The sequence below is a fragment of the Peromyscus eremicus genome, chromosome 12 (assembly GCF_949786415.1).
Source record: "Peromyscus eremicus chromosome 12, PerEre_H2_v1, whole genome shotgun sequence".
Taxonomy (NCBI): domain Eukaryota; kingdom Metazoa; phylum Chordata; class Mammalia; order Rodentia; family Cricetidae; genus Peromyscus; species Peromyscus eremicus.
In genome coordinates this window covers 39,000,067-39,027,996 of record NC_081428.1, presented here as the reverse complement: position 1 = coordinate 39,027,996, position 27,930 = coordinate 39,000,067, and the positions used below count along the sequence as shown (strand labels likewise).

Below are 27,930 nucleotides of genomic sequence, written 5' to 3'. Positions count from 1 at the left end.
CCTTTGCTCATTTGTTAATCAGTTTGTTTGTGGTGTTTGGGGCAAGTGTTTGATTTTTATATGTGTTCGTGAAAGCCTTTTTAAATGGACGTTGTTGCTTTGGGTGGTTGTAACCCAGCTGCCTGCAACTCCTTCATCATGTCAGAGCTCGTCTCTGGAGAAGGGAATGGAAAGATATCTGATCACCACATCAGTGAGGTTCCACAGACATTCCCAGGAGTTGATAAGCTGATGTATCAGCTGCTACTTTTGATACCAACTTCTCAAATGTTTACAGAGTATGCCCAGTTCTTCTAAATGAAACAATGAGCTTGAGAAGGATTACCCTTTGTTACTGACAAGACAGGAAAAACAGAGCAAGATAAACTTAAAGGTGGAAGAGATAAGAGAAAAAGCAAGCCAGAGTGGCAATTGAACAGTGAACTTTCAACTGTCAGTTAAGATGCAGGCAAGAAAACCCAAAGGTCAATGATTGGTTTCCTTTGACACTGCAAAAAAAAGAGCACTCAGGAACTGTTATCACACAAGGTAACCAGAAACCATGGAAAGTAGAAACTGCTTATACACAACAGCAACAGCATGAAAACCAGTTCTGAGTCTTCCTTACTACAAATTTTATTTCCTGCTCTACCTAAGGATGGTCCCATTCAAACACAGTTCAGACAAGGAAGGTGACTGATCAGACTTAGACTGGCTTATTTGCCAACAGATGTTCACGTCCTGTCAGATGTAGTAGACCTTTAAATAGTGCCATCAGCATCCCTTTTGAGATGTAGTTGTCCATTACTCACGGTGCTTAAAAAGCATCTGTCAATCCAAGTCATCCCTAGTTTCCTTCACAGTGAGTACTACACCAGCATTCTCTAACACAACGCACATGTCCTGGGTAGGACACACCAGCTCTGGACCTGTGTCGGTCCTTGATTCTCCCTGCCAACTGTACTCTGGTGCAGAGGGCTTCCTGTGCTCCATAGACCCCTGTCTCTGCTGGCTTTTTGCTGACTGCATCCAATGTGAGACGTGCTGGGAAGCCCTGGGGTAGGATGGGGTGGCAGCCAAGGTTCTTCTCTGCCCTTTCTCCAGTGAAAGCTGGTTGATTCTTTGTCTCCAGCTCACACCATAGGGAAGAAGTGTTTTTCAGCTCCAGCTCATATCTTCACATCTCTGACTTAAGAATAAGAATCGTCTCCTCCCTTTGCTTCTCTGTGGCCGTCTGCAGCAGGTCTCAATTTGTGTTTTTTGTGTGTTTGTTTGTTTGTTTGTTTTGTTTGTTTTGTTTTTTGTTTGTTTTCGTTTTTTTCGAGACAGGGTTTCTCTGTGTAGTTTTGGTGCCTGTCTTGGATCTCGCTCTGTAGACCAGGCTGGCCTCGAACTCACAGAGATCCGCCTGGCTCTACCTCCCGAGTGCTGGGATTAAAGGCGTGCGCCACCACCGCCCGGTGTTTGTCTGTGCTTTTTAAGGAGGTAAAATAAATGATCTGTCTTAGAGGTCCTCTGTTTCCAGCAGTCCTGCTTCCCGCTGGAACAGGAAGTAAAAGCCCAATAGGATTTATCTTGTGCTTTGCCAAGAGGAATGAAGTCCCCCTTCTTGTTAGACCTTAAGGATGTAGGGTTAGGAGTGCCAGTTAATAGCCATATTTGAGAACAATGATAAACACACAGAGACAGGAAGCAGGGAAGAATCCTGATATATTATTACTATCCTTTGTTCTAACTAGACCTGGAGTTAATGTTACCATGCATTATTTCATGTCTCAAGCCAGGACACTTGAAAGTTTAAAATAGCTGTTTTTAATAGATAAGGCAGGACCATAAACAAATGGAGCATAGAAAATTATCTGAAGCCAACTTGGCCCTTGGACTTTACATTTATTAAGCCAGGAAATTCCCTTTAACCTTTAATCTAAATTTGGGTTGTATTTGTATCACCAGACCTTGAGACTGCTGACTACCACCCCAGGTAAAGGTTCAAACCAGAGGAATGGTTTCCTGACAGTAGGACTTCAGAGTTTCATGTGAATGAGTCTCCACCATTGCATGTGGACCTTGCACACTTAAAGGAACATTGTATGGAATCTTACTTGGTATACTCCAAAGATACTGGGAAAAACAAACAAGGATAGCCACCAAGGAAAAGAGAAATCCCATCCTCTGGCTGAATATAGCTTTTGGTGACTTTTTTTTTTTCACATTTACAGGACTTTACTTAAGAGATATTTTCATCTGATCCAATTTTTTTAAGATTTATTTATTTATTATGTATACAGCAGGCCAGAAGAGGACACCAGATCTAATTCTAGATGGTTGCGAGCCACCATGTGGTTGCTGGGAATTGAACTCGGGACCTCTGGAAGAAGAGCAGCCAGTGCTCTTAACCTCTGAGCCATCTCTCCAGCCCCCACCCCACATCTGATCCAATTTGAGTCAATCACATCTTACATTTTTCTCTGTGTCCAACCCATATCTAGGTGTAGCAGTACAATACCACAGAGAGTCCTGGCCCTTTAGAATTGCTCTTCTTCTGTACTTTCTTCTCTTCGCTTTGTCTGCTCTCCCACAAGGTCTCATTTATACTACAGATCAAATAATCTTGTCTTGGTTTGCCTAGGAATCCGATTGTCATTTGTAACCATTTCTGTAAGAATGCACATTCTTTGAGGAATGGTGAGAAGGATTTGCATTTAAGAGCACTGGCTGCTCTTGCAGAGGAACCCAGGTTCAAATCCCAGCACGCATGTGTCTGCTCACAACTATCTATAACTCCAGTCCCAGGGGATCTGACCCCTCTTCTGGCTTCTATAGGCCGTTGCATGTACGTGGTGAATAAACATACATGCAGGCTAAAAAGCAGATACACATTTAATAAGTTAAATAAAATTAAAGAAAGAATGCAGTTTTTAGGGAATGGTGAGGAGGCTATGCCAAGTTCACATGGAATTTGTTACTTCCTTAGTTCCTACGCTCGTACCAGCTGCCTGGTTTATGGCAAAACAAAAACAACAATTCAAAGACAGTATCTCCTCAGTCCAGTGGGGTGTTCCCCACTCCAGTGGAAGCCGTTCACAATTCAGCGGCTTGAAGTTCTAGGAATACCTAGAGCTTCTAAAAGCCATACATATGATTGTGACTGCATTTTTTTTCATTTTCTAAGTCCAAGTGTCACTACATCAATAATTGTGTGTGTGTGTGTGTGTGTGTGTGTGTGTGTGTGTGTGCAGTAAATAACTAGAGGCTTACCAGTCTACTAAGTCATATCTCTATCCATTTCTTACAGAACTGATTATTTGGTCACAAAACGTATTTTTTAATACAACAACAAGAACATCAAAAATCTTTTCCTAGAGGTGAAACTGGTTGACAAATTCTTCATCGGCAAAAGCATAATGTGTGCAAGCCACTCCTGTACTTATCAGGAGTCATTTTGTTCTAGAAGGTAATTTTTCCTCATGTCTTTTTTAATGAGCTGTAAAAGAATTTGTTGTAAGTTCTACATGATTGTCCAAGTGTGTCATGCAAACTTAATGACATAACAATGGACATCTTGAATACTATACTAGATTCTTGACTTGATTCACATAATAGTCTAGTGAAAACCACAAAAAACTACCAAGTCCATTATTCCTAAACAGCAAGTTTTAACATGTCTTTAGGTAGACATTCTAGGAGAACTAGAGAATAACATGAACAGATACAATTCTTAGGAGTTGGATAGAAAAGACCGTCAGAGGTAACAGTCTTATTAGGCCCTTGACTTTGCTTGGTTACTTTCAAGACAAAGATGTTTCCTCAGTCACTTCAGATGGCTCCAGTAGCCTAAACCGTTCATGTAGGGTCGGTATGGACCTGAGCATATTGTACATCCTCAAACGCAGTCCCCGTGGGGTTACTGAAGGCATTGATGGCTTCTTCACTCTGTCGAAGGATGATGACAATGACTTCAACACTTTAGAAGCTTCATCCTGAAATACTTTTGTTCGAACAGTGTAGAGGATGAATATTTGCAATCCCTGGAGAGAGAATTAAAGTTTAGTATCAGGCAGTATTACAGTACAGAATTCTGTAGTACAGAATGGAGAGCTTTCATTTCACTCTCCCATTATGAGGAGGTACAGCTGCTCCACAACTGGAGCGTGCAGCTGCTTCATGTGCATGTCCTTCTCACAGATGCAGTGCTGCATGTAATGCATACTTAGATAACCAGAGTTCATGCCCTGACTTGCGATTACTGCTGTGCACATCTGCTCTTTCCCTAATCTCTACGATCTTCAGTTTCTGAAAGTGGAAGGATTGCTGGGGGATACCTATTCGTTCTTCTAGTTCCAACATTCTGTGATTCCATTTCCTGGAGATTTAGAAACATAGCTGGAATTTCACATACTTGGTAATCTCTTAACAACACGAAATTAAAACCCTGCTAGTCATTGCTTTTCTGTACGTTACATAGGGAGATGAGACACTCATAAGAAATTAGACCCCACAAGGCTGGGTAGCATTTTCTCCATGTCTTTAAAGTGCCATTTACTGAACTGGCTTCAGACACTTCTTGTTTACTCCTCATTATTTGATCCTTCTCATTCAATTCTCATATCAACACTATAAGTTAAGCCCTATGAACATGAAAACTGAAATTCAGATGAATTAAACAATTTGCCCAAGATTATCCATCATCAGTAGAGCTTGGAAATGAATTACTGCATTTTTTTATTTCAATCTACTTTTCTTATCCAACATATGGTGTTGTCTCTTACTTGTAACTGTAACAGAAATGTACTACCCAGTATATTATATCCTCTAAGGAGCCTTTCTAGTACTATTTGTAGCCTAGCTAATAATATTGCATCAATGCCCATTCCTTGATTTTGACAATGTATTATATTATAGATAAAATTGTCTGCTGGGTGGTGGTGGCACACACCATTAATCCCAGCATTCAGGAGGTAGAGCCAGGCAGATCTCTGTGAGTTCAAGGCCAGTCTGGTCTACAGAGTGAGATATCCAGGACAGGCACCAAAACTACACACCCTGTCTTGACAAACAAAAAAAAATTGTCCCTGAGGAACACTGGACAAAGACTGTATGAAAATGTACTGTTTCCTGGGTTTAATTGTGCATTATTGTCATTGAAGATATTATTTTTGGACTAGAAAGATGGTTCAGCAGTTAACAGCATTTACTGCATTTCCAGAGGACCAGGGTTTGATTCCCAACACCCACACATGGCTCACAACTATCTATAATTCCAGTTCCAGGGGATTCAACACCCTCTTCTGGCCTCCATAGACACCAGGCATGTACTTGGTACACAGACATATATACATGCAAAACACTCATAAAATAATTTTTAAAAAAATCCAAGCCGGGCGATGGTAGCACATGCCTTTAATCCCAGCACTTGGGAGGCAGAGGCAGGCGGATCTCAGTGAGTTCAAGGCTAGCCTTGTCTCCAAAGCAAGTTCTAGGACAGCCAGAACTGTTACACAGAGAAACCTTGTCTTGAAAAACAAAACAAAACAAAACAAAATCCTAAAGATGTTATTATTGGTACTAACAATAATAATAATAATAATAATAATAACAATAATAATAATTGGTACTTGGGAACTTTGCAGTATTTTGGAACTTCAAATAGTCTAAAACACATTCAGAATTATTGTTTAAAGGGGACAGAATAGCAATGATGGAAGTTAATTTTGCATCATCTCAGACTCTTCTATAAGCATGGGATTTTAGTAACTATGGAATTCCAAGTGGGGGAAAGCTTGTCAATAACTAGATGTCAAACAAATTTGTAGTTCATGTACCAGATCTAAAGACAAATTATCAGCTAGGAACTCTTCAATAATGCTTATTCACAATCTACTAAAATGATTAATCAAAAAAATACTATCACTGATGGCCGTTCATTAAAACAAAGAAGTCAATAGGATAATCTAATAAGATACCTTGGAAACTTTTAAAATGGACATATATATATATATATATATATAGAGAGAGAGAGAGAGAGAGAGAGAGAGAGCGAGAGAGAGAGAGAGAAAATAAAATTCAGTTAACAAAAATATTAAATATAATTTAAGTAATTAATTTTGTTAAGAAAAATATTGTTGACAATGTTAATTACAGACAGTGAATTTTAAATTGTACCAATAAAATTATGAGGCAATAAACAACTACACTATGTTAATAGTATTATTTTCCTTAGGTAAGATTATCAGTAACTGTGCTTGCCTAGCAAGTGAGAGGCCCTGGGTAAGAGTCCCAGCATTGCAAAACAAATTTGTTCTCACATACATTACTTTTTTTTTTTTTTTTTTTGGTTTTTCGAGACAGGGTTTCTCTGTGTAGCTTTGCGCCTTTCCTGGAACTCACTTGGTAGCCCAGGCTGGCCTCGAACTCACAGAGATCTGCCTGGCTCTGCCTCCCGAGTGCTGGGATTAAAGGCGTGCGCCACCACCGCCCGGCTCACATACATTACTTTTAAAGAGATGCAGGGACCAGCACATAACTGTTTTATTCTGAAGACTGAAAGTTGAATCTTCTAGTAATCATTAATAAACAAGGGTTGTATTAATAGACTTTAGAAATATAATAAAATGTTCAAAATAAAGTTATATGTAAAAGGTGATAATATATTAGGCACAATATATAGAGTTAAGGAGACTATGGTAGCTGCATGTAACAACAGATGATAGCGTAAGAGGATTGCAATCAGGTCCTTCAGTTTGGCCACACACCTTTTACTTGCTGAACTATCTTGCCAGCCTCTTTGTTTCTATGACAAGGTCTCATTATGTAGCCCAGGTTATCCTCAGCCTCCCAAGTGTTAAGACTATGGACACACACTACTACAGCTAGCTAGTTTTCTTAACTAATTTTAACTAAATAGTTAAAAAGTTGTTTTTAACAAAATGAAAAACCATGAGAAAAGTATCCAAACAATCAAAATATGTGGGTGCAAAAATGTTAAGAAATCATGATCAGAAAGCTTAAAAACAAAGCAAGGGTTGGGGAGAAGGTCCAGTGGGTATGAGTGCTTGCTATTCAAGTATAAGGACCTGAGTTTGGGTCACGGCACCAACATAAAAGCTAGGCATGGTCATGCATGTGCCAATAACCCCAGATGGGAGGGAGAGAAAAAGAGTAATCCTGTGATGTGCTCATCACCAGCCTAGCTCCAAGTTCAGTGAGAGTTCCTGTCTCAAAGGGAATAAGGTAGAGCATGATAGAGTGGGCCATACAAGGTCCTCTTCTGGCCTCTGCACACATATGCACACATATGCGCATGCACACATCACACGTGTGCACCCAAACTAAGGGGGGAAATTGCATTAATAGATTAAGTAAATGTGACAAAACCTAAAAAAAAAAGAGTTTTAGTTTTAGTCCAAGTTTAATTATTTGGTGAGCCTGTTCTTGATCAGAATATAACAAAATATAGATTTGCTCTACTACACTGTTTATAATATGCAAGAAGCAATCAAAATTACTATAAAGAAACAGTAAAATATGACCCATCCTAAGGAAAACAGCAATGAATAGAGAGTGGCTGAAATGACCAACTCAGGCATTAGACTTAACAGATGATCTTTGGCTGTGTCAGAAATGTGGTTACAATAAGGAAAAAGTAAATGTGAACAGAATTTAAGAATATAAACCAGATTAAAGCCTTTAAACTGATAAGTATAACACCTACAGCAAAAAGCTTCACAACGGAGTAGAGACAACCACAAAAAAAAAAAAAATGAGTGAGTTTGAAAATAAGTACCTAGGGTCTGCTAGCGTAAAGACTAGCAAGAAGAAAGAGGAAAATGAACAGCTCTCTGTGATGTGTGGGACAGTATCCAATGACATCAATACAACTGGATTAGCAGGAGGAGGAGAAAGAAGCAAGGCAGGAAAAAATAATGGTGAAAACCATAAAAGATTCTAACAGTTCAACAATCCCAAGAAAAGTACATTCAAAGAAAGTTAAGAGCCATGTACACCACAGTCAAAATATCGGACATTAAAGCTGAGAGAGAACTTTGACACAAGCAGAGAAAAATAACCCACTTGTGTGCGGTGGAACGGCACGGATGGCTGAGGACATTTCATTAGGAAATGTATCAGTGTGTGAAATTGCTTCTCTAAAAAGCTAAAAGGTAAAAAGAAAAAAGAAAAAAAGGACCTCTGTCAACCTAGTTTCATATGCACTTAAAAAAATTCCTTCAACAACGAGAGCAAAATAGATGATTTTACAGTTCAAAGAAAATATTTGGTCACCAAAAGCCATAAATTACAAGATATATTAAGGGATACCATTACACTGAAGATAAATGATACCATATGACATAGATCTTCAGAAAGGAAAGAAAGGCCCTAGAAGTGGTTGACACATAACCAAATATAAAGTTTTCCTCTTAATTACTTAAAATGTGTATGTCTATTTAATGGAAAAATAGTACTTCTCTGTGGGGTTTATTATGTATATACATGTAGGACATAAGAAAATGCAACACATGGGAAGAGAGGTGGCAGGCTGGCGTCTATTGTTATGAAGCCCTTAGATTTCATGGGGTGTTGTAAAATATTAATTTTAAGTTTCTTATGAATGTTATGAATGTATACTGCATCCATGAACTTATCCCTGAATGCAAAATGGTATTGATTACTGGATGTGAATTAAAATGGAGTCATAAAGATAATTAATCTATTATATTCAAAAGTGAGGAGGAAAAGGGGGTCAGAGGGATAAAAACAAATGACCACAGAAGACAAATCATAAAATGGCAACCTACATCAATGAGTACTTTAGATCCAAATAAGCTACAGTCTCTGATAAAGTGATGGAGACTGTCACAACAGACAAAAAGGCAAGGCCTGTGTATTTGATGCCTACATAATATAGACTTAAAATTTAAAGGCACACACATGCATGCACACACACACATGTAATCATATAACCAATTTACATAACAAGATAAGGTATATCTTATGGAAAAAGATACTATCAGAAATAAAAGGACATCTTAATGTAAATGATGAAAGAGCTAATTCATCTAGAAAATATAATAATCATGAATATATATCATGAGGATGAATGTTTGTTCAGTCTTTCCTCAAAAGATATGAAACAAAAACTGACAGAATGGAAAACAAGGGAACGCATAAACTCAAAGTCCTTAGTGGAGATTTCTAGCACTCTTCACTAAGCAGTTAAAAGAGCCAGATGAAATACTGGTAAGGATAGAAAAGCCCCCTTCGAGCCTGTAATCGTTAACTTTAATGGTATTTTAAAACTTCACACCCAGCAACCACAGAATGAGCAGGGTTTTTGCCAAGGTGAATACTTTGCTTCTGGGCCTGTGAAATGACTCAGAGGACAAAGTGCCTACCACCAAGGTTGAGGATCTCAGATGGTTGGGGACCCACGTGGTGGAAGGAGAGAACTGACTCTCGCAAGCTGTCCTCTGACCTCCACACATATATATTCGATGGTATGCGTGCCCCCATACTACTACAATAAATGTAATTTAAAATTTACAGAAAAGATAGCTCAAATTCTGGGCCTACATCTAATCTTAACGCATTTTTTTAATTGAAAGAAAAATTCAGTAAACCTGTCACAGAGTTCCAAGTTCAAGGAATCAGGACCATTGCACATACTAACCAAAGTCAACTTGCATGGGAGAAAGACAAGGACATGCTCTGCCCTATGAGGTATTTTTCACTCAGAGAAGAGGAATTGTGTGCCAACACTATGGAGATCTTACTCTGTGACCTCCAGGCCAGAACAGAACACAGAAAGCTTTTGTTCTTCTCATGAAGTCTACAAATAAAGGTAACTAAATGGTGGTCTTCAGGGAGTTTTACAGGAAGGAAACGTGGGTCCAGGATGATACTATGTACCATGCCACGTGTTCTGCTACTTTCAGACCATCTATACCATACCTGAGTGGTGTTGAAAAGACAGAAAATGTAGCTGAAAACAATCCTGATGTCATCATTATTAATTAGCATAGCATATGCAAGAATCCAGGTAACTCCAAAAACAACGGCAATAGATAATGTGCTAAAAATCTTCTTTAGGGATGAAACTTTTTTTGTGCTACATGGGAGAAAATAAGAAAGAAAATATGGCTTATTAGGATTCTGCTTACTAATGTCATCTCTACCCATGTTTAGCTTGCTTGTTTGTGTGTGTGTGTGTGCGCGCGCGTGCGTGTGTGTGTGTGTGTATGTGTGTGTGTTTGTGTATACACACACTTTGCACTTTACAAGGCTCAGGCAAATCAGTCATTTAATACTACATAGGAAATTTCATGAAGAATCAACTTTTTAAGAATGGGATAATGGGATTCTGGTTGATTATTACTTAAAGATGAGCTAGTGAAGAATTCCTTTCTGTAGGGAGGTTGGGATACCTGGGAACTTCTTGTACCTTGGGTGACATGAAAATGAGGTATTTAGAAGCAGACTGGTCTCCCCTCTCATGGGAAGTCTGTACCCCCAGAATCTGGTCTTGACTATGTGACTTATTATGGCCAGGAGAGTAAGCCAGAGACTGGAAAGCAATCACTCATGAAGTTTGCCTTCCTTTGCTGCTCTTGAGATCCCTACAGTGTTAGTGACTGAGCAAGGCAGTCCTCTTCAGGACCAGACTCCCATGTTAGCACGCTCAAAACCACCCTTTCCTTCATTTCAGTAAAAACTTTGTAGCGCAAAATGAGTATATACAGATGTATTTCTGTCCATTCTTTTAATCTTTTACATATGTGCTCTGAGACATTGGGCTAACACATGCCCAAAACAAGTGTCTGCTATCTTTTTAAATTATGACCCTAAATTGGGCTTCCTTATGCATTGGCACCCCCATGTAAATACATATAGCCCCCCCCCGAATAAAATCCCCATGTTTCATTTGTTCAGTGAAATTGAAACTTTATTCTCTTGCTCTCCTTGCTAGTCATACATTTTTCCCTCAACTTCTTTATGTTTTAGTCATACTCATTTTTGGCTCTGCACTCACCAAAATGTGAATCTGTTGTATTAATTTATAATATCAATATATTAAGAAGCGTGAGCTGGGATAATAGAGGATTAAAAAAACCTGCACAGAGCACAAATAAGCTTCCCCAACTGAAAAACTGCCACCCAAGGCCAACTAACAATCAACTGCCAGCAGCTACATACAAAAGGGAATCATCCTAGCTCACCTGTCAGCGTTTGAACCTGTCCAGCTTAAACAACTACCAGGTGCACGCAATCCCATGACAAATAATAATTTGTCATTCTAAGTCATTAAATGTTGAAGAGACTTGGTTTGTATCTAGCTAATACTTGAAAAAGGGTTAACTAAAACAAATCATATACCCTTCTCATTGTTATTAGGCCAATTGAAAACCATGGGCTGTCAGTCAAATTTGAGAAATACAAATTTGATTGATGTCTCTGACCTAAAATTATGATGTTCTGTATACAGGAAATATAATCTAATGTACAATTAGGCTAAGAACCCTTCACCAAAGTCTTCCCCCACAACATTACTAAAATGCATGTTTTAATGCTTAGCAAGAATAGTATTTTCTCCATATAGCCTTTAAATAAGAGCTATTAACCATGTATGAAAAAATGACACTTTGATTTGTAAAGAACATATTGAAGATTATATTCTCAAAAGAGATGGTGTTTTCCATTTATCTATCCTCACTTGTGGACTTAGTGTAAGTTCACAGATGTCCTCATAGTAAGGACACTTGGAATGGATAGAACTGCCGGATTCAGCCTGAGCTCACAGCTTCATCTGTACTATGTTCTGCCTAGTTCATGTTGTGAACTCGGGACAGGAGGTTGCAGCATGTATGTGTCCAGTGGTTTCTGATCCTTATCCAATCTAAAGCTCTTGTTGAATAACAAGAGATATTAGACATAACAATAAGAACCCAGACTGGAGGTAGAGAAGTCACAGTATGGAGACTTGCAGTTGGGTGGGACCTGGTAAGCAAGAGAATGTGGTCTCAGTGCCACTAAATGTTCCTCCTTTTATAAGAGAGATTACATCTGTAAGTGAAATCTCCAAGTTTTATATACTTGCAATGAAGTTTGAAAGGTTGGAAGCAATGTGTAATTCAAGCACTGAAGGTGATAATTTTCAAATTGAAAACGTGGATGCCAGCATCTCCCTCCTTACAGCCTTCTCGTTTCTTCAAGTGGTCACATTTCTGTTTCCTGAATTTGGGGGATTTTTGAAGAGAAAATGTTTTTCTTGACACTGCGCGGTTTAATTTTCTCTTGGGCCCACGTGACCCAGAAGTGTGGTATATAATGCTGTATACCACACTGGACTGCTTGGGCCCACGTGACCCAGAAGTGTGGTATATAATGCTGTGTACCACATTGGACTGCAGAGGTGAGCAGATTCAGTTTCTCAAAATTCATTGGGAAATCTCTCCTGAATACGCATACATGTCCATGCTGTGTGCGGGCTTTGAAAACCTTTGCAGGACTTTGGGGTGTAGTGAGGTGCTGTGTTACATCTACATTAGTCTGTGCGGGCAGCTTCCCACCCCGGGAGGCTCACCTCGTCAGGTTCTGGTTGTTTTTCCACAGCACTTTGACCGTGATTGTGATGAATATAGCAATATTAGTGATGAGGATAATGGTGACAGGGACGATGAACGACCACAAAAATGGACTTTTCACAAAGTTATCACTCTTTGGAATGGCCAGCCAGCAGCTGTGGAGGAAAACAGATTATCTCAGAAAAAAACCAATACTGAAACATTATTGGCATTCACGGAACTGAAGTCCTTGCTAATAATATCCTCTGACATCTTACACATCTGAGGTCACTTTCAATAATTCAGCTCACTAGAAAGGTTGTTTCTGTCACGATTTCCTATGAGTCAGTAGGGGCCAGTAGAAGGTAAATGCACTTTTGAGTCAGACAGACCTGAACTATTTACTAGTTTTATTGTTGCTGCTTTCACTGTGGAGAGAGGAATCCCAGGTCTTGGGACATGCTAGGTAATAGCTCAACTACTGAGTTGTGATCTGAGTCAGAAATGTGCCTCTAGAAGCTCATGTATTGACCACTTGGTTCCCAGTTGGCAGCACTGTTTAGGAAGGTTGTGGAACCTTTAGGAGGCAGAGCCTTGCAGGAGGAAGTGCGTCATTGGAAGAGGGCTTTAAGGTTTTATAGCCTAACTTCACTTCCTGTTCTCTCTCTCTCCTTCCTGTGTGTAGATGAAATGTCATAGCTCTGCTTTGAGACTTTCAGCGCGGCCCCATGTTCCTGCTGCCATGCCTTCTCAGCCAGGGTGGACTGTTCCCCATACAACAGAAAGCCAAAAGAACCTTTCTTAGCTGGGCAGTGATGGTGCACACCTTTAATCCCAGCATTCGGGAGGCAGAGGCAGGCGGATCTCTGTGAGTTCAAGGCCAGCCTGGGCTACCAAGTGAGTTCCAGGAAAAAAGAAACCTTTCTTCCCTAAGGTGCTTTGTGTAAAGGTATTCCATCACCATAACAGAAAAATAAATAATACATGTACTCCTAAGCCCACAGTCTTGAATTAGATGCTACTCCTGTCTTATATGAGGTACCTAACTTTAGGCAAGCTATTACTTTCATTATACTTTTGGATATGTAGCTTATCCTGGCTCATAATATGAAAGGTACAAATGGCTGTATCATATTTCCAGCTCCAAATTTCACCAATGTTTTTGATGTATCCTTACAGATTTGGGCTATGTAAACGTTAGCAAATACATATTTTTCCTTCATTTTCTTTAAACAAATGACACCATTCAATGAATGCTTCTGGAACTCACTTAGCATATCTTGGAGAATATGAAAAGAAATGTCATCAATTAACATTGTACTCTATGAGTCAATAGGGGCCAGTAGAAGGTAAATGCTCTATTACTTTAATATTCTGTAACTGAAACAGTTTTTTACTGCTAGTTATTGGTGTGTGTATGTGTATGTGTGTGACAGTGTGCACTTGTGTGAATAGGTACATGCCTATGGAGGCCATAAAATAACCGTGTGACTGGATCAGTTAGGCTGACCCATGAGCCTTAGGGAGCTGCCTGTCTCAGCTTCCCAGGCATGGAGATTGCAGGTGTGCGTCACCACACTTGCCCTTTTACCAAGGTGCTGGGCACCTGCACTTGGGTCCTCATGCTCACACATCAAGCGTTTTCCAACGGAAATGCCTCCTCAGCCCCTTGATAGACACTCAAAATGTTAATACTTAAAAAGAGTTTTCAAAACTTCTTTAGCTCCATTGTGCTCTTTTTGTTTTGTAGATTGTCTGTTGCTATTTCTGTTTTGATGAAGGAAGTTTGGGTAGGTTTCGCTCTTTTCATTTCTTATCAAAGTTGAAAATGATGTGGCCACCTGATAATATTGTTGAAATAATTTATTCATTTAAAAAACATTTAGAGAGAACATGCTATGTGCCAGATGGTATTTTAGACAGCAAGGAATTTTCAGTAAAGAGAACTCCGTAATTTAGTAAGTTAATATTTTAGTTTAGAGATGTAGATAAAACAAAAACTAAGATTGATAATATGTCAGACAGTGACGAACATTGGGGATAAAAAATAATGTGAGCAATAAGTGTTTTAAAAACTAACACACACACATATTAGTGGAGGATTTCTATTTAATAGAGTGGTTGGGGGAAAGTCTCGCAGAAAAATAATACTTGAGCAAAGACCTGAAGTTGCTGAGAGTGTTCTAAGCAGAGATTTCATCATGTTCAAATGCCCTGAGGTGACAGCTTTAGAAACAGAGGCTAGTGTGGCTCAGAACGGTTTAGTAAGTGCATGAGGTTTATGGAAAGATACAAACTCCGCTGAGGCTTTGTGGGCGATTGCTTGCATTCTGGATGAGTGGAGAGACATAACATGATCTGGCTTAGGTTGAAAAAGTCTTACCCCAGATGCAGTGATGAGAGCAGCCTTGAGCAAAAGTAGGAAACCAGCCAGAGGTGACTGCATTGTGAGGGGCATGCAACAGGAGAAATGTCAAGAAACAGTCTGAGTGAAGATTATTTAAAAGTAAGGAGAAAGACCAGGATAATGGCCCACGCTTGTACACTCAGTATTTGGGAGACTCAGTATTGGGGAGATAGAGGCAGAAAGAGCAGGAGTTCAAGAACATCCATGGCTACATTAGAAGTTCAAGGCCAGTGGACCCTATCTCGACAAAGAATGGAGAAATAGTTAATGATGGTTTGACTGTTGAGTGGAGGAGAATTCAGGGTGATATCACTGTTCTGAGCAGTTTTTAGGGGAAGACCAGGAGGTATTAGCAGGCAGAACAGCAGGCCATTTACAAAAGTAACCAAGGACTGGAGAGATGGCTCAGGAGTTGAGTGCTGGTCTTACAGATGTCTGGGGTTTGGTTCTCAGCCACCACACTATACAACCTCCTGTAACTCCAGCTCCAGTGAATCCAAAGCATTCTTCTGGCCTCTACATGTATCCACACACAAGATGATGCCTTAGTGTCCAAACTACTGTCTGGCATATACACACAGACATACACAGATTTAAAAAATCCAAGCATTAGAAAATAACCAGCAACCCCATCTGGCTTGAACGTGTGCAGGCCTTGTGTATGCCACCGCTAAATCAGTTTTCTCCAGTGGAGTCTCAGTGGGTATACCAACCACACTCCCCAGTCAGGCCCAGCCCCAGGCCTGAGTAGTTGATCAACCCGAAACAAATTCAGTGGTATTTTCGAGGACTTTTTGTTTGGTGTTGATTTCTTGTTTGTTTGTCTGCTTGTTTTTCTTAATGGCCATTTGTTTTTATGCTTTGGTTTTCAGTTTCCATGGTATTTTGTTTGTTTGGATTTTTGTGTGTCTGTGTTTCTTGTTTATTTTATTTTTGTTTTTATTTCTTGTTTTTCTTGAGAAAGAGAGAGACAGAGAGACAGAGAGAGAACACAAAGTTGCGTGGGTGGGCAGGAATGTTCTGGGAGGACTTGGGAGAGGAGAAAAATATGATTAAAATATATTTCAGGGATTTTTTTTAGTAAAAAACATAACTAGAAGCCTAGTACATTTTTGGCTTTCAATTCCTATTCACTTTCTTTCCTGTGGAGGTACAACATTATGGTATATGACTAAGAATTTTTAAATTGCTTTGCACTGGAACATTATTCTTTAAACTGTTAGGAATAGTATTTCTAATCTGAATGACCTGTGATAAAACTGAGATGATGTTCAAGTCTATAATGAACTAATAAACAAGCAGGCATGTCCACCTTTAACAGACAGAGTGGGCCGTCTCTAAGTAAGATGATCAGAATGTGCAAAGCTTATCTTAAGGATGTCCATGCTTTCCTTTCGTTTCACCTGTGGATGGAGGATACCTGTTACGGTTAAATACAATGCACCCCCTGCAAATGCTCAAAGGTACAAGTTATGAGAAGCATCATTTGTTGTGTGTGCACACTGATATGGATGTTTGTAAGCATCTCTAGTGGCCTAAGGCTAGGAAAACTTGGAAGAGACATGCATGTAGCATCTATTGGAAAATATGTGCCAAGAAGGAACACTCTATCTCTCCCTTTATCCTTTCCTTTAGTTCAAGAGGGACCGTGGTACTTCTGTGCTCACGGCACCCCTTACCCTTGTTATTCTGAATCAAATGACATACTTCGAGATGAACACTGCTGAGGAAGAGCAGGAGAATGGGTCCTTGAGGTGTTAACTTCTACAGTCATGGGGTAGAATTTCTAGGACAGAGTGTCACAGGATGGAGGCTGATAAAAATAAAAACACGGAGTCTCTTGAGCATCCTCCATGGACTTCAGATGTGTTAAATGCTTTGGTTATTTTGCCACGGACAATGGGAAGACCCATATTAACCTCTACAGCATGAACTGGGAAAACTCACCACCAGTATGTTATGTCCCCACGGTACTGCCAACCCTTTCCCCATCAGAGTGTGATGCAGCCCAGATGATGACAGAATAGAGAACCCAGGTAGTGCATTAGAGGGCTGTGGCCTGCCCTGCATTTGTTCCTTCTCTAGACTCGTACAGAAGCCACCAGGTCAGGGAACTGGGTCAGGGCCCTGAGGTCAGTGAAGGAGAACAGGAGACGTGGAGGAGGCACGAGTGGAAGAATAACCCAGGGAAACCCCATTAACCACTGCTCTTTCTCAACCGATGGAGTAACGTGACCTTCGATGGCACGTGTATCGGGCAGAAGGCAGGAGGATGATCTGGACGATCACGTTACACATCCTCTCCTCCCATCTGTAATCATCAGTGGCCTAGTGCCGTCCTGAGCATCTAACACAGCTCAGCGAAGGACCTGCTGTAAATTATCGATAGCCCAGTGTGAGTACACTTAAAGCAAACTGGCCTCTCTCTCATGAAAGCATTCATGGAAATGGGTCTAGTTCTATGCCTGGGTTATAGTAATAAATTAATAATGGGATGAAAGTAAGCTATCTCTCCCATGATATATTGCTATCTCTTATTTCTAATAGTGACATTTAAATTTTAAAACTCAAAATGATAATGAAATCTAATCAAACAGAAAGTCAAGGTTGTGAAATCCAGCCAGGCGGTCAGCCCTCCAGTCAGTCCTACAGCTGGCAATATCAGTCAGGTAAGTCTCTCGACACCATAGTCTTCTCTGGCGTCTTCAAGGGCCATTATGACAATATGGTTTTCAGGTGAGTTGGAGTAATACTTAGAGTGGAATTTGGGGATAGGAACAGGGGGGGGATACAGGAGGAGGGATAAACTGCAGGCCAGCTGCTGTCGGTGAGGGAAATACAAAGAGTGGAGCCTCAGCTCAGCTCAGCTCAGCTTTCCTCAGTTCTTCCCACATTAAAAACAAAACAAAACAAAACAAAAAAACCTCAGACACCATACTGTCAGGTTCTTCCGATCTGAACAGTTAATTATCCATGGTGGTGGCCTAGCAAGAATCTGTGGTACATGATACCATGAAATAGTTGTCACAATCATGTTTAACATGAGGAGTTCATCTGGGTGAGATGTGGAACATGCTTTGTGAGTTATTAAATGTTTTCAGGGTTGATTGACACCCCTGCATAGCAACCCCCGAGCAAAATCACTATAACTGCTATCCACACTCTAGAGGAAGGGTCAAGACACATGGTTACTAAGGATCATAGCTATTATTCTGGATGATTTTCCCACTAACTAAATGGATGTAATTTTAAATGAGAAGCTTCAGATTTCTAAGGTCAAACAGTGGATACTTCCTTTTCAGGAATGATCATAGGAAATTTCTGTGTCATCCTATCTAAAATATGATGTGCTTTTGAGAACTTAAAATACCCATCACAAAATATGACATTTAAAAAGTGAAACTTGGAGATACTTGGAGCTACTGTCAATAAATACATATACTTTTATGTCAAAGAAGCTTAAAGAGATAAAACTTACATTTCCTCTTGCCGATAGTCTAACTCCCAGTGTGACTTGTTCCCACTTTGGGCATAAACAATCCCCACTGTTACACCTACGATTATAGCTGGAACTCCTAAGTGACAAAGAGAGACAAAGAGTTAATAGTTTGCTCATGATGGAGATGAATTATAAAAGACTTCCAGTAAATTATGCATCTGACCTCTTTATTTTTTTTTTCCTCTTTGGACAATCCACTGACCGATGAGTAGAGGTAGATTAAATGTAGATGGAATTTTTCTCTGTTTTTCTTTTTTTTAATTTATTTTTAATGTTGTCTCTATATACCAATCCCATCTGATTTTTCATTCCTTTGTATCTCCGATCACAATGTTCATCACAAAATGTCTGAATTAGAGTTTCACTGAGAATTCTTCCATTTGTCTTTGCTGGGACACAATATAACTTTCAAGAATTTTTTTCTTAACAAGGCACTCTGATTACTTTCTGTGAAACACTCCCATCAAAGTAGCCAGGAGATTACTCGCATCTGTTCTAAATCTAGCATAAATCGATAAAGGGATGTTTAAAAAACTAACCTCTTTAATTTAGCTTATACTATGTCCAGTACACCTGTCCTGGTTCCTCCCTGAAGAAAAAGCTACTAGACAGAGACAGTACTTCATTACTCTATTTCCTTTTCCCATACCCTGAGTGATTAGCCATCCCATGGGTGTTTGTTTACATGAAACAATTGCAACAAGTTGATACAAACAATTGAACAGTGTTGATGCAAACCCTTACCCCATCCAACTAACGAGATGACAAGGATGAAGTGAGGGGGGAGGGGCTTCATGGTCCTAATCAGAAGGAAGTAGAGCTGGGTAGCACTGAGTCCGTTCCAGGTGAACGTCACCAACAGAAAATAGTGGAGTAAGGCGGCAATGGCTGTGCACGAGGGGTTCGGGGTGTCAACGGTGTCGCGTACAGGTATTTCGTTGTTGTCAGGGTTAACACTGATGGCACTATCACTTATCTTTAAGTTCTTATTGGAGTTTTCGATTCCAAACACAAAGAGGAGATTAAAAATCAACATTGATGCACACAAACTGACCAACACCCAGGTTACTGAGGTTTTTCTGATTTTCCTAAAAATAAAAAAATAAATGAAAAGTAAATATAAAGAACTAGGTCCTAAGTGAAAACACCACAACTGAAAAAAAAAAAATCAGAGCTGGAAAGATGTCTCGGTTTGCAGAAGATCCAGGTTCAATTCCCAGCAGTCAATGGTGTTTCCCAACTCTGTAACTCCTGTTCCAGGGGACTCTGATGCCCTCTTATGGCCTCTGTGGGTACTGCAAGCATGTAGTGCCCTTAAATTCATGTAGACAAAACACTCATATACCCCAAAATAACAAAATAAACAAAAAATTTTAAAATCCTCAGAGAAACTATGAAGAAATAAATAAATGCATTGCTCAATATAAATCCAGTCCATGGCCTGGTGGTAAACCTTCCTTTTCTCACATCAGAAAAGAGTTTCTACAAAGCAGTGAATTCTGCCGACAGGTGGAGGTACCCACTGCATTCTGACTACGAAGAAATGATAGCTAATCTCTGAAGGCAGTGGCCAGTGAGCCCTAACCCCCAGCATTTGTGCCCTCCATAGTCCTCTTCCAGGCCTGTCCTTGCCTTGATTAACTAACAGACTGTAACTGAAAGCTGGTGGCCGAGACTGACTTATCCATTGGGTACAGTAATGCTGAGTCCTCCTTCCATGCATTCATGACCCTTAGCAAAGTTCAACTAGAAGAACAAGAGTGTGGATGTCTAGGTCTAAAGATGTCAATATACCTACTTTATACCAATAAAGTCATTTTTTTAATTTTTAAAGTTCCTTTTAATTTGTATTTATATGTTTGTTTGTTTGTTGTATGTTTGTTTGTCTTTAGGGAGGAAGGTCCCACAGAGTCAAAGCTGCCTTGGGTCCCAGCACAGGTCACACGAAAGCCCCATTATGGCCTCCTTGGCAGCTTTCTTACTGTGCTCCTTGGAGTTCTCATGCCATGGGAAAAGTCCAGCTATCCTACTAAAGAAACCACCCAGAAATACTCTGGGTCTATGTACATAGAGGAAGATCCAGCTGTTCTGATACCCTACAGCAACGGTTCTTAGCCTGTGGGCCATGACCCCTCATAAGATAGCCTGTATATCAGATATTTATATTAAGATTCATAACAGTATCAAAATTACAGTTATGGAGTAGCAATGAAATAGTTTTATGGTTGGGGGTCATCATAACATGCGGAAGTGTATTAAAAGGTCACAGCCTTAAGATAGTTGAGAAGCACTGTCCTTGAGGAACCTCCAGAGGATTCATCCCAGCTCTTGTCTGATTACCATTTCCTGGGAGAGCTTAGCTAGACCAGTCTAGCCCCAGTAAGGCCCAGATTCATGAGAGATAATAAACTGTTCTACGTCACTGAGCTTGGGCATTGGCAAACATATACAAAGGCTACATGCAGAAGAACCTCTACATGGCATTTTCTGCCTCAAAATAGAACGTTACAAATTAATAGATGAACTTGTGTTTGGATGTAGAAAAAAGTCCAGGGTTTATTTTTTTAAAAATCATTTGTAAGTTTTAAATTAATGCCAAATATACTCTTTAAAGTTAAAAATACAATAATGTGATGCATTTACAAGAAAATGCTAGGCTATTTTGCTTACATTTCGCTTAAATGGTAAATCTCCTATAAACCTATAAAATTAGGCAAAAAAAATGTTTTAAATTCAATAGATCAGTTTATTCTGTAGTTACAGTTTTATAAGGCCCAGGATGTACTTAGCCCTGGGGAGCCAGGAGTAAAAGACACACCAAACCATAGGGAGGCCGAGAAGCCCCTTGTCTTTATAAACTGTCCTGCAGCCTATAGCCACAACAATAAAACCCCACAAAGGAGACAAAATTAGATGTCCAGTGGAAAAGTCAGGTGAGAAGAAATACGTTCGTAAGTAATTACTTAAAATTTAAAGATTTTTTTTCTTAAAAACAGACAGCTATGAAACAATAACTTTAGAAGGTTCACCATTGGAAAACTTCACTTATTTTAAAAACCATTTTCAAAACTTGGTTGTTCAGCAATGTTTTCCTCTTTTGCAATCCAATTTGTCAGACGTGCTCCATTCCACATCAAAGAGCTGAAGGATCTGTGGGCTATGGGCTCTACTGATTTTGCTGTCGAAACCTTTGCCTTATTTTGTAACTATATGTTTACCATAACTTTAGCTCAGCCTCTTTGGGATTGTGCCTTCTGAAAAATGAGTCTGTGGACTGAGTTTCCTTCTAGTTTAGAGAAACTAAATTCTGAAATGAACGCTCCCAGTAAATTACAATCAGGAGAGCAGTTTGTCCCATGAAAAGCAGCCCTTCCCCTCTTACCTGGTGACAATCTGGAATATGATAGTCAGAGCCAGGCCAGCAATGGACAGAGCACAGCCAATGTTGGACAATATGTCTAGGGATTTGGGGTACTGGTAATCCTTTTTGAAAGTCTGAAAAAAATAATTTGACATAGATTTTTAAATAAGCTAGCCCAAGCATTTAAAAAATATTAATATAAGTCAGTATTGTAGAATTACATTGGTTAAAATAACCAGCCAGAGGCCAAATATGCCTTCTTTTTTTCTTTATCAAGCCCCTTGTGCAGGGAAGCTTGGCCATGGACAGGCTTAAGGAAGGGAGAACGGACCTATAGGAAAAACATAAAGAATTTAAGAGCTATTTATTTTCCACTTATCAGCAAGAGCAGCAACTTGGACAGCAGCAAAGGAAAATGTTTCCAGACGTCAAAGTGGCCTACATATGGCCAGGTATGTATTAAATGGTTCCTCTCTCTCATGGACCTCACTCTGAGTTCATCCAGTAGGATGCACCATCTCTTTCACATGTATGCATCCTTTCCATGCTTAAAAACACAGTGCTAACCTAAATATGTCTATTTCTATCCTAAGACCACATTGTAAACAACAACAACAAACTGTTACTTTTCTTTCTAGCACGTTCCCTTTTAGACCTACCACTTCATTCATTCCCTGCATCTCCCATTTTCATCTGAACTTAGGATCTGTGCAAATTATACCTCCTATATAAATTGCACATTCTCACCATCAACACGGCGAAATTGGTTGTGTGGTTGCAGCGGCAGCCGAGGAATCCTGTAGAGCTCCCATCTTTTTGGCAGCCCCGTGTGTCCCAGTCCCTCGTTACGAAATTCCAGTAGACACAGGCATAGGAGTGAAGCTGGAATTCTCTTCTGTCATACTGTGAATTGGTGACATGTTCAATGCTTAATTGGATAGGGAAAAAAAAACCTAATAGGATAAGAGTCCCAAGAGAAGTAAGTACATATTAAGCATTGATGTCTTCCTTGTAGACTAAAGGAAGAATAAGGGCATAAAAAGGCAGGTGTGGTAGCATATAGCTAGAATCCAAGTACTTATGAAGCTGGGGCCAGTGGACTGCTCCAAGTTCAAGGCCAGCTAGAGCTGTATAGTGAGAGTTTGTCTCAAAAGCAAACTAAATAACCATCCAGTCAAAGAAAGTGCATAAGGATACAAATCAAATCAATTCACTTTCTCTTTAGATAGCTTGTCAGAAAATTAGGTAAGATTTAAATGGTTACTTCAAAAATGTTTTCAAAGAGATGTTTTGTAGAGTCCTTTTTTTCTTATGGTTAAATTTTTTAAAATTAATTTATTGATTTTACATCCCGACCACAGGCAGCCTCCCCTTCCTCCTCTCCTACTTCCTCCTCCCATCTCCCCTCCTCTCCAGTCCCCACTCTCCCTCAGTATTAGCTCAGACAGGGGCAGGCCTCCCACGGGCTTCAACAAAGCATGGTATATCAAGCTGTCAAGCCCCTTCCCCTGTATTCTGTCTGGGCAAGGCAACCCAGCATGAGGAGTAGGTCCCCAAGAGCCAGTCAAATCACCAGAGACAGCCCTGCTCCCATTGCCAGGAGTCCCATAAATAGGCCAAGTTAAACAACTGTCACCTATATGCAGAGGGCCTAGGTTAAGAACAATGATATCAGGGAATTTGAAGGCAAATGGATGGAACTAGAAAAAACAAACCATCCTGAGTGAGGTAACCCAGACCAGAAAGAGAAAACAAGGTATGTACTCACTCCTAAGTGAATATTAGCCACAAAGTAAAGGATAACCATGCCACAATACACAGACCCAGAGAGACTAGGTAACAAGGAGGGCCCAAGTAGGAGATGCATGGATCTCCCTGGGAAGGGAAAATAGAGATCTCCTGGGTGGACTCTGAGTGGGTGGGCATGGGAACTCTACAAGGAAGTGCCTACAAGGAAGGCCCCAGCTAAGACTCCTGGCAGCGGCGGATGCATTATCTGAACTGTCCATCCTCTGTGATCAGATTGGTGACTACCCTCATTGTCAGTGGAGAGCCTTCATCCAGTGACTGATGGAGGCAGGTTCAGAGACCCATGGCCAAACATTGGGCCTAGTCCTACTGAAGAGAGGGAGGAGGGATTGTAGGAGCCAGGGGCCTCAGGGACTTCAGAGGAAAACCCACAGGAAAGGGTAGCCTGGCTCTTGGAAACTCACAGAGTCTAAACCAACAACCAGGAAGCCTGCATGGGACTGTAGAGTTCTTTTATTTAATTTATCTCCAGTTTTGTAATTAAGAGGAACCAGATTTTTAAAATTTCTATTCATGGGGAGACTCACCGTGGGATTAAATACCATTTGCACAGAAACATCCGGATTTTGGTCGCTTGCATTTATTTTGCCTGAGATAATTTTTTGGCTAAAATCTGATGTAGCGGTGAAAGTTTTTGATTGGAAAAGTTTGTGGTTTTGATACACTACAAAACCACATGAATTTTTATCTGTGGAGAAAACAGACATTAATATTCAACAGATGTACCTGGTGGCGAGCAAAAATAAAGGTGTCAGGTCATTGGGGAACTGCATGGTTGCTTCATATTTGAATAAGGTACAATAAAAAATAGTTCACCTGCTGAGCTTTTACTTGATTGCAATATAGTATGGTAATGTTACAGTATGCATATATAACATTGCTGTGCACAGCCATTGGTTCATAACCACCTGCATAATTCAGGCCATGGGAACCAGTATGTCTCTTTTGGGGCTGGCCATCAGGACATTCTCTTGGCCTTTCTGATCTAGTAAATTTTAAGATTTCATCTAAATAGATATCTTACCCCAGGTCCAAGAGTCAGGGATGCTTCACAGACTTGAAGGAAGAGAAGTGTTACTAGACTTGTTGAATTTCCCTATTCTATTTATGAGCATTAGATCATATTCTTTGTCCAATCATATTTTCACATGCTTGCCTATGCTTCAGTTATTTCTATGCAATTAAAGTCTCTGTGAAAACCCAAAGGATGGAGTTCAGAGAGTTTTGGAATAGCAAAGTATGTGGAGGTTCCTGAGTGTGGTACACTCCCAGAGAGGGTACCAAAACTCTGTACCCCTTCACTCATACCTCATTCTGTGCTCATATTTATATGTATTCTTTGTAATAACACTTATTAAAAAAACTAGTAAATGTGTCTACTTGAGCTATGTGAGTTGCTAAAGCAAATTAAAGCCAAGAAGAGGATTATGGAAACTCTAGTTTACAATTGGACAATCATAAATGAAGACAAAACTCTCTGGGGCTTGTAATTGGCTGTGTGTGTGTGTGTGTGTGTGTGTGTGTGTGTGTGTGTGTGTGTGTATTGGGGGGAAGGAAAGGGAGAGGGGAAGGGGGAGGGGAAAGGAGGAGAGGGAGAAAGGGAGGGAGGGGGAGAGAGAGAGAGAGAGAGAGAGAGAGAGAGAGAGAGAGAGAGAGAGAGAGAGAGAATACCTTGGCATACAGATCTATGTTGTAAGCCTATATATAATAGGCATAATTAATATATGCAACCCATGGTTGGCTAATCGCTAATTTTCCACCCATAGATTTCTTCCCAAGTTTCACTTTTCTTATCTCCTATATGGTGATGTCACATTTCTGCCTATTCTGTCTCAGTTATAAACATGTTGCTTTCTATGCCATAAGATAGGAGGTGGGACCTATGGGTAGACCCAGCTTTTAGCTCAGCATTGAGCAAGTAATAACAAAGAGCTACTGTCTGTCAAGATGGCTGTGCCTAGAGAAGCTTACCTGAGGTCTGCCTGCCATTTGATGGCATCAGGGCAGATTCCTTAGGTCACAAAGCAACAAATTTGAGGGAAGCTTTGGGTCTTGGCATAGGCACTCTTCACCATCTCTGCTCTGACAGTTATCAGCTATCTCAAGCCTGGGATGTTTATTGTGAAACCATTCTTTTGGAACATTTGAGAATGGAGGCATTAAAGGTCCTGTAGGGCTACAACTGTGGAAGTTGTACCTGCCTGGCCATGGCAATGGTCAAACAGAACTAGCCGAGGAATACTTCTTAACCATTTACACAGCTGCTAGCCACATGCAAGATAGCAAAAGAAATAATAGAAAGTGCACATCTTTCGGTGTGTGCTGTATGTGTGCATGGCATAGTCACACATCTGTACGTGAGTGTACACACCTGTGCATGCATGCTGAGACCAGAAAAGGACACCAGGTGTTCTGCTCTATCACTCTCTAATTACTTTCTTGAGACATGGTCTCCCACTGAACCTGGAGCTAACGAGTCCCAGAATTCCTCTTGTCCCCTCATCTCCTACAGTTATGGGCTCAGGCATCCACACCTGGCTTTTTACATGGGTATTGGGGATCCAAACTCAGGTCCTCATGCACACAAAGAAAATGCTCTCACCCGTTGAGTCATATCCCCAGCTCCTAAATGTACATTTTAACAGGATAATTGCATACACTGCATTTACTCTCTCATAAGTGATATGACAACAATGGCAGCCGTGAGCCATGCCTATTCCATCACGTGACTTGAGAAGGAGACAGGCAATGCCCTGATGGTCTCTTGGTCACTGCTTTGCCAGTTATTCTTCTCTAGCCTCTACCTGGGAGGGAATGTACGGCTTTTTCATGTTCTTCACAACAAACTGTCCTCACCAAATCTTTCCCTCCTGGATACTATACGACAAAATTCACTCTATTTTATTTTATTTTATTTTGTAGGAATAAGCCATTTTAATCCACCAAAAAACAAATTTATGTTTATGATTTCTAAAAGTAAAATCAGACTTTTCCAACCCTTAAACTTTGCATTTAATAATATCTTCTAAGCAAAACACAGATGCTGGGGAAGAGAGTCAGTTTTTCTCAGGGATGGGCTCCCTGGTAAGTTATCCAGTCACAAGTGGTCCGCTCTAAACACATCTGCATACGAGCAATACTAAACGGACTTTGTAGTTTGTGTGTGCGTGTGTGTTCTTATTGTTACACACACACACACACACACACACACACACACACACACACACACGTCAAGAGTTTGAGAGGCAGTAGGAGGGGACACAGGAGTTGGAGGGAGAGAAGGGAAGGGATGAAAACCAGTCATTTCAATACAGTACTCATGCATGAAAATCTTGAAAAAAAAATTTAAATGTAAATAAAAGATAAAAAAGCAAAAGCAAAATACAGATGTTAAACCAGCACTTTGGATTCCTATTTTCTTTTTTAAATAAAAGAATGGCATGCTTGAGATGAAACTGAAATCCGTACAAGCGCATGGATTCTTTTTTAAGAATTAGCGTTCCTGCTCACTCTTCCCCTCAGTGCTATAGTATTTTGAGCATCTGTTACAAAAATCATAATTTTTACAAATACTTAGATTTCTTAGACTAACTTATATTTGCATCTTGTTATTTTCGAGTCTCCACATTTTTTAGCTATTCCTTTTCTACACCTCCTCCTTCTCCCTCTGTCGGCTTCAAAGGGTAGAGGCTGCCTTCACTGTTTTCCATCGAATCCATTTTCCGTTTTGTTGATCAAGCCTAGCATTTGTTAATTTATAATTTTATTCACTTATATCCTTATGTTTATTCATTCTTACTCCTAGCTTTCTTTATTTTACTTTCATTCTTCTTCAGATGAGTATAAGAGTCTCATAGAAATACAGATCTGTATGCCTGTCATTATTATTTCAATCTGTTACTCTCCAAGGTGTTTTTGGAATGCAGAGGGATTCTCTGTTAACTGAAATAGTAGAACTGAGATTACTGTAATGTATTAGAGCCCAAAGACACTCAAACAAAATGATTAGGTGTAAAACTAAACTAGGATTATTCCTCCCTTCATGGATTTCAAGTCAGTAATCCCTTGAATTTGAATGTATTTACAAAACAATGCAAAAAAAAAAGGTTCAAGACATACTTTGCCCAGTATTAAGCAAGATCTGAAGTTCAGTCTGTCCATTTGGATTGAGTCTGTCTGCAGTTTTATTAACAGATGTTCCACCAGAAACTAGAGAATCACTCGATCCTACAAGAAAAGAAGTCGAATTTTAAATATCTGCATATTTAAATTGAATGAACCAGGGATTGTTTGTGATTGGCAGCGGACTGCTCTTTAC

At 40.0% G+C, this 27,930-nt stretch overlaps 1 protein-coding gene across 2 annotated transcripts in view; it reads right to left on the bottom strand.

Annotated features, from left to right (window-relative positions):
• Positions 1-3,689: 3,689 nt before the first annotated feature.
• The window catches only part of Adgrg7 (adhesion G protein-coupled receptor G7), a 54,547-nt gene continuing 30,306 nt past the window's right edge, over positions 3,690-27,930 (bottom strand). Inside the window, exons 8-16 of one of the 2 annotated variants that reach the window (XM_059277461.1) lie at positions 27,732-27,839; positions 24,140-24,300; positions 22,551-22,706; positions 21,825-21,937; positions 19,187-19,530; positions 18,422-18,518; positions 12,557-12,712; positions 9,928-10,084; positions 3,690-4,007 (exon numbers count right to left, since the gene is read on the bottom strand). In XM_059277461.1, coding sequence (XP_059133444.1) covers positions 3,768-4,007; positions 9,928-10,084; positions 12,557-12,712; positions 18,422-18,518; positions 19,187-19,530; positions 21,825-21,937; positions 22,551-22,706; positions 24,140-24,300; positions 27,732-27,839 — 1,532 coding nt within the window. In that variant the 3' untranslated portion in view covers positions 3,690-3,767. Of the gene's footprint in view, positions 4,008-9,927; positions 10,085-12,556; positions 12,713-18,421; positions 18,519-19,186; positions 19,531-21,824; positions 21,938-22,550; positions 22,707-24,139; positions 24,301-27,602; positions 27,635-27,731; positions 27,840-27,930 lie in introns of both variants that reach the window. The other variant, XM_059277463.1, reaches the window with a different exon arrangement.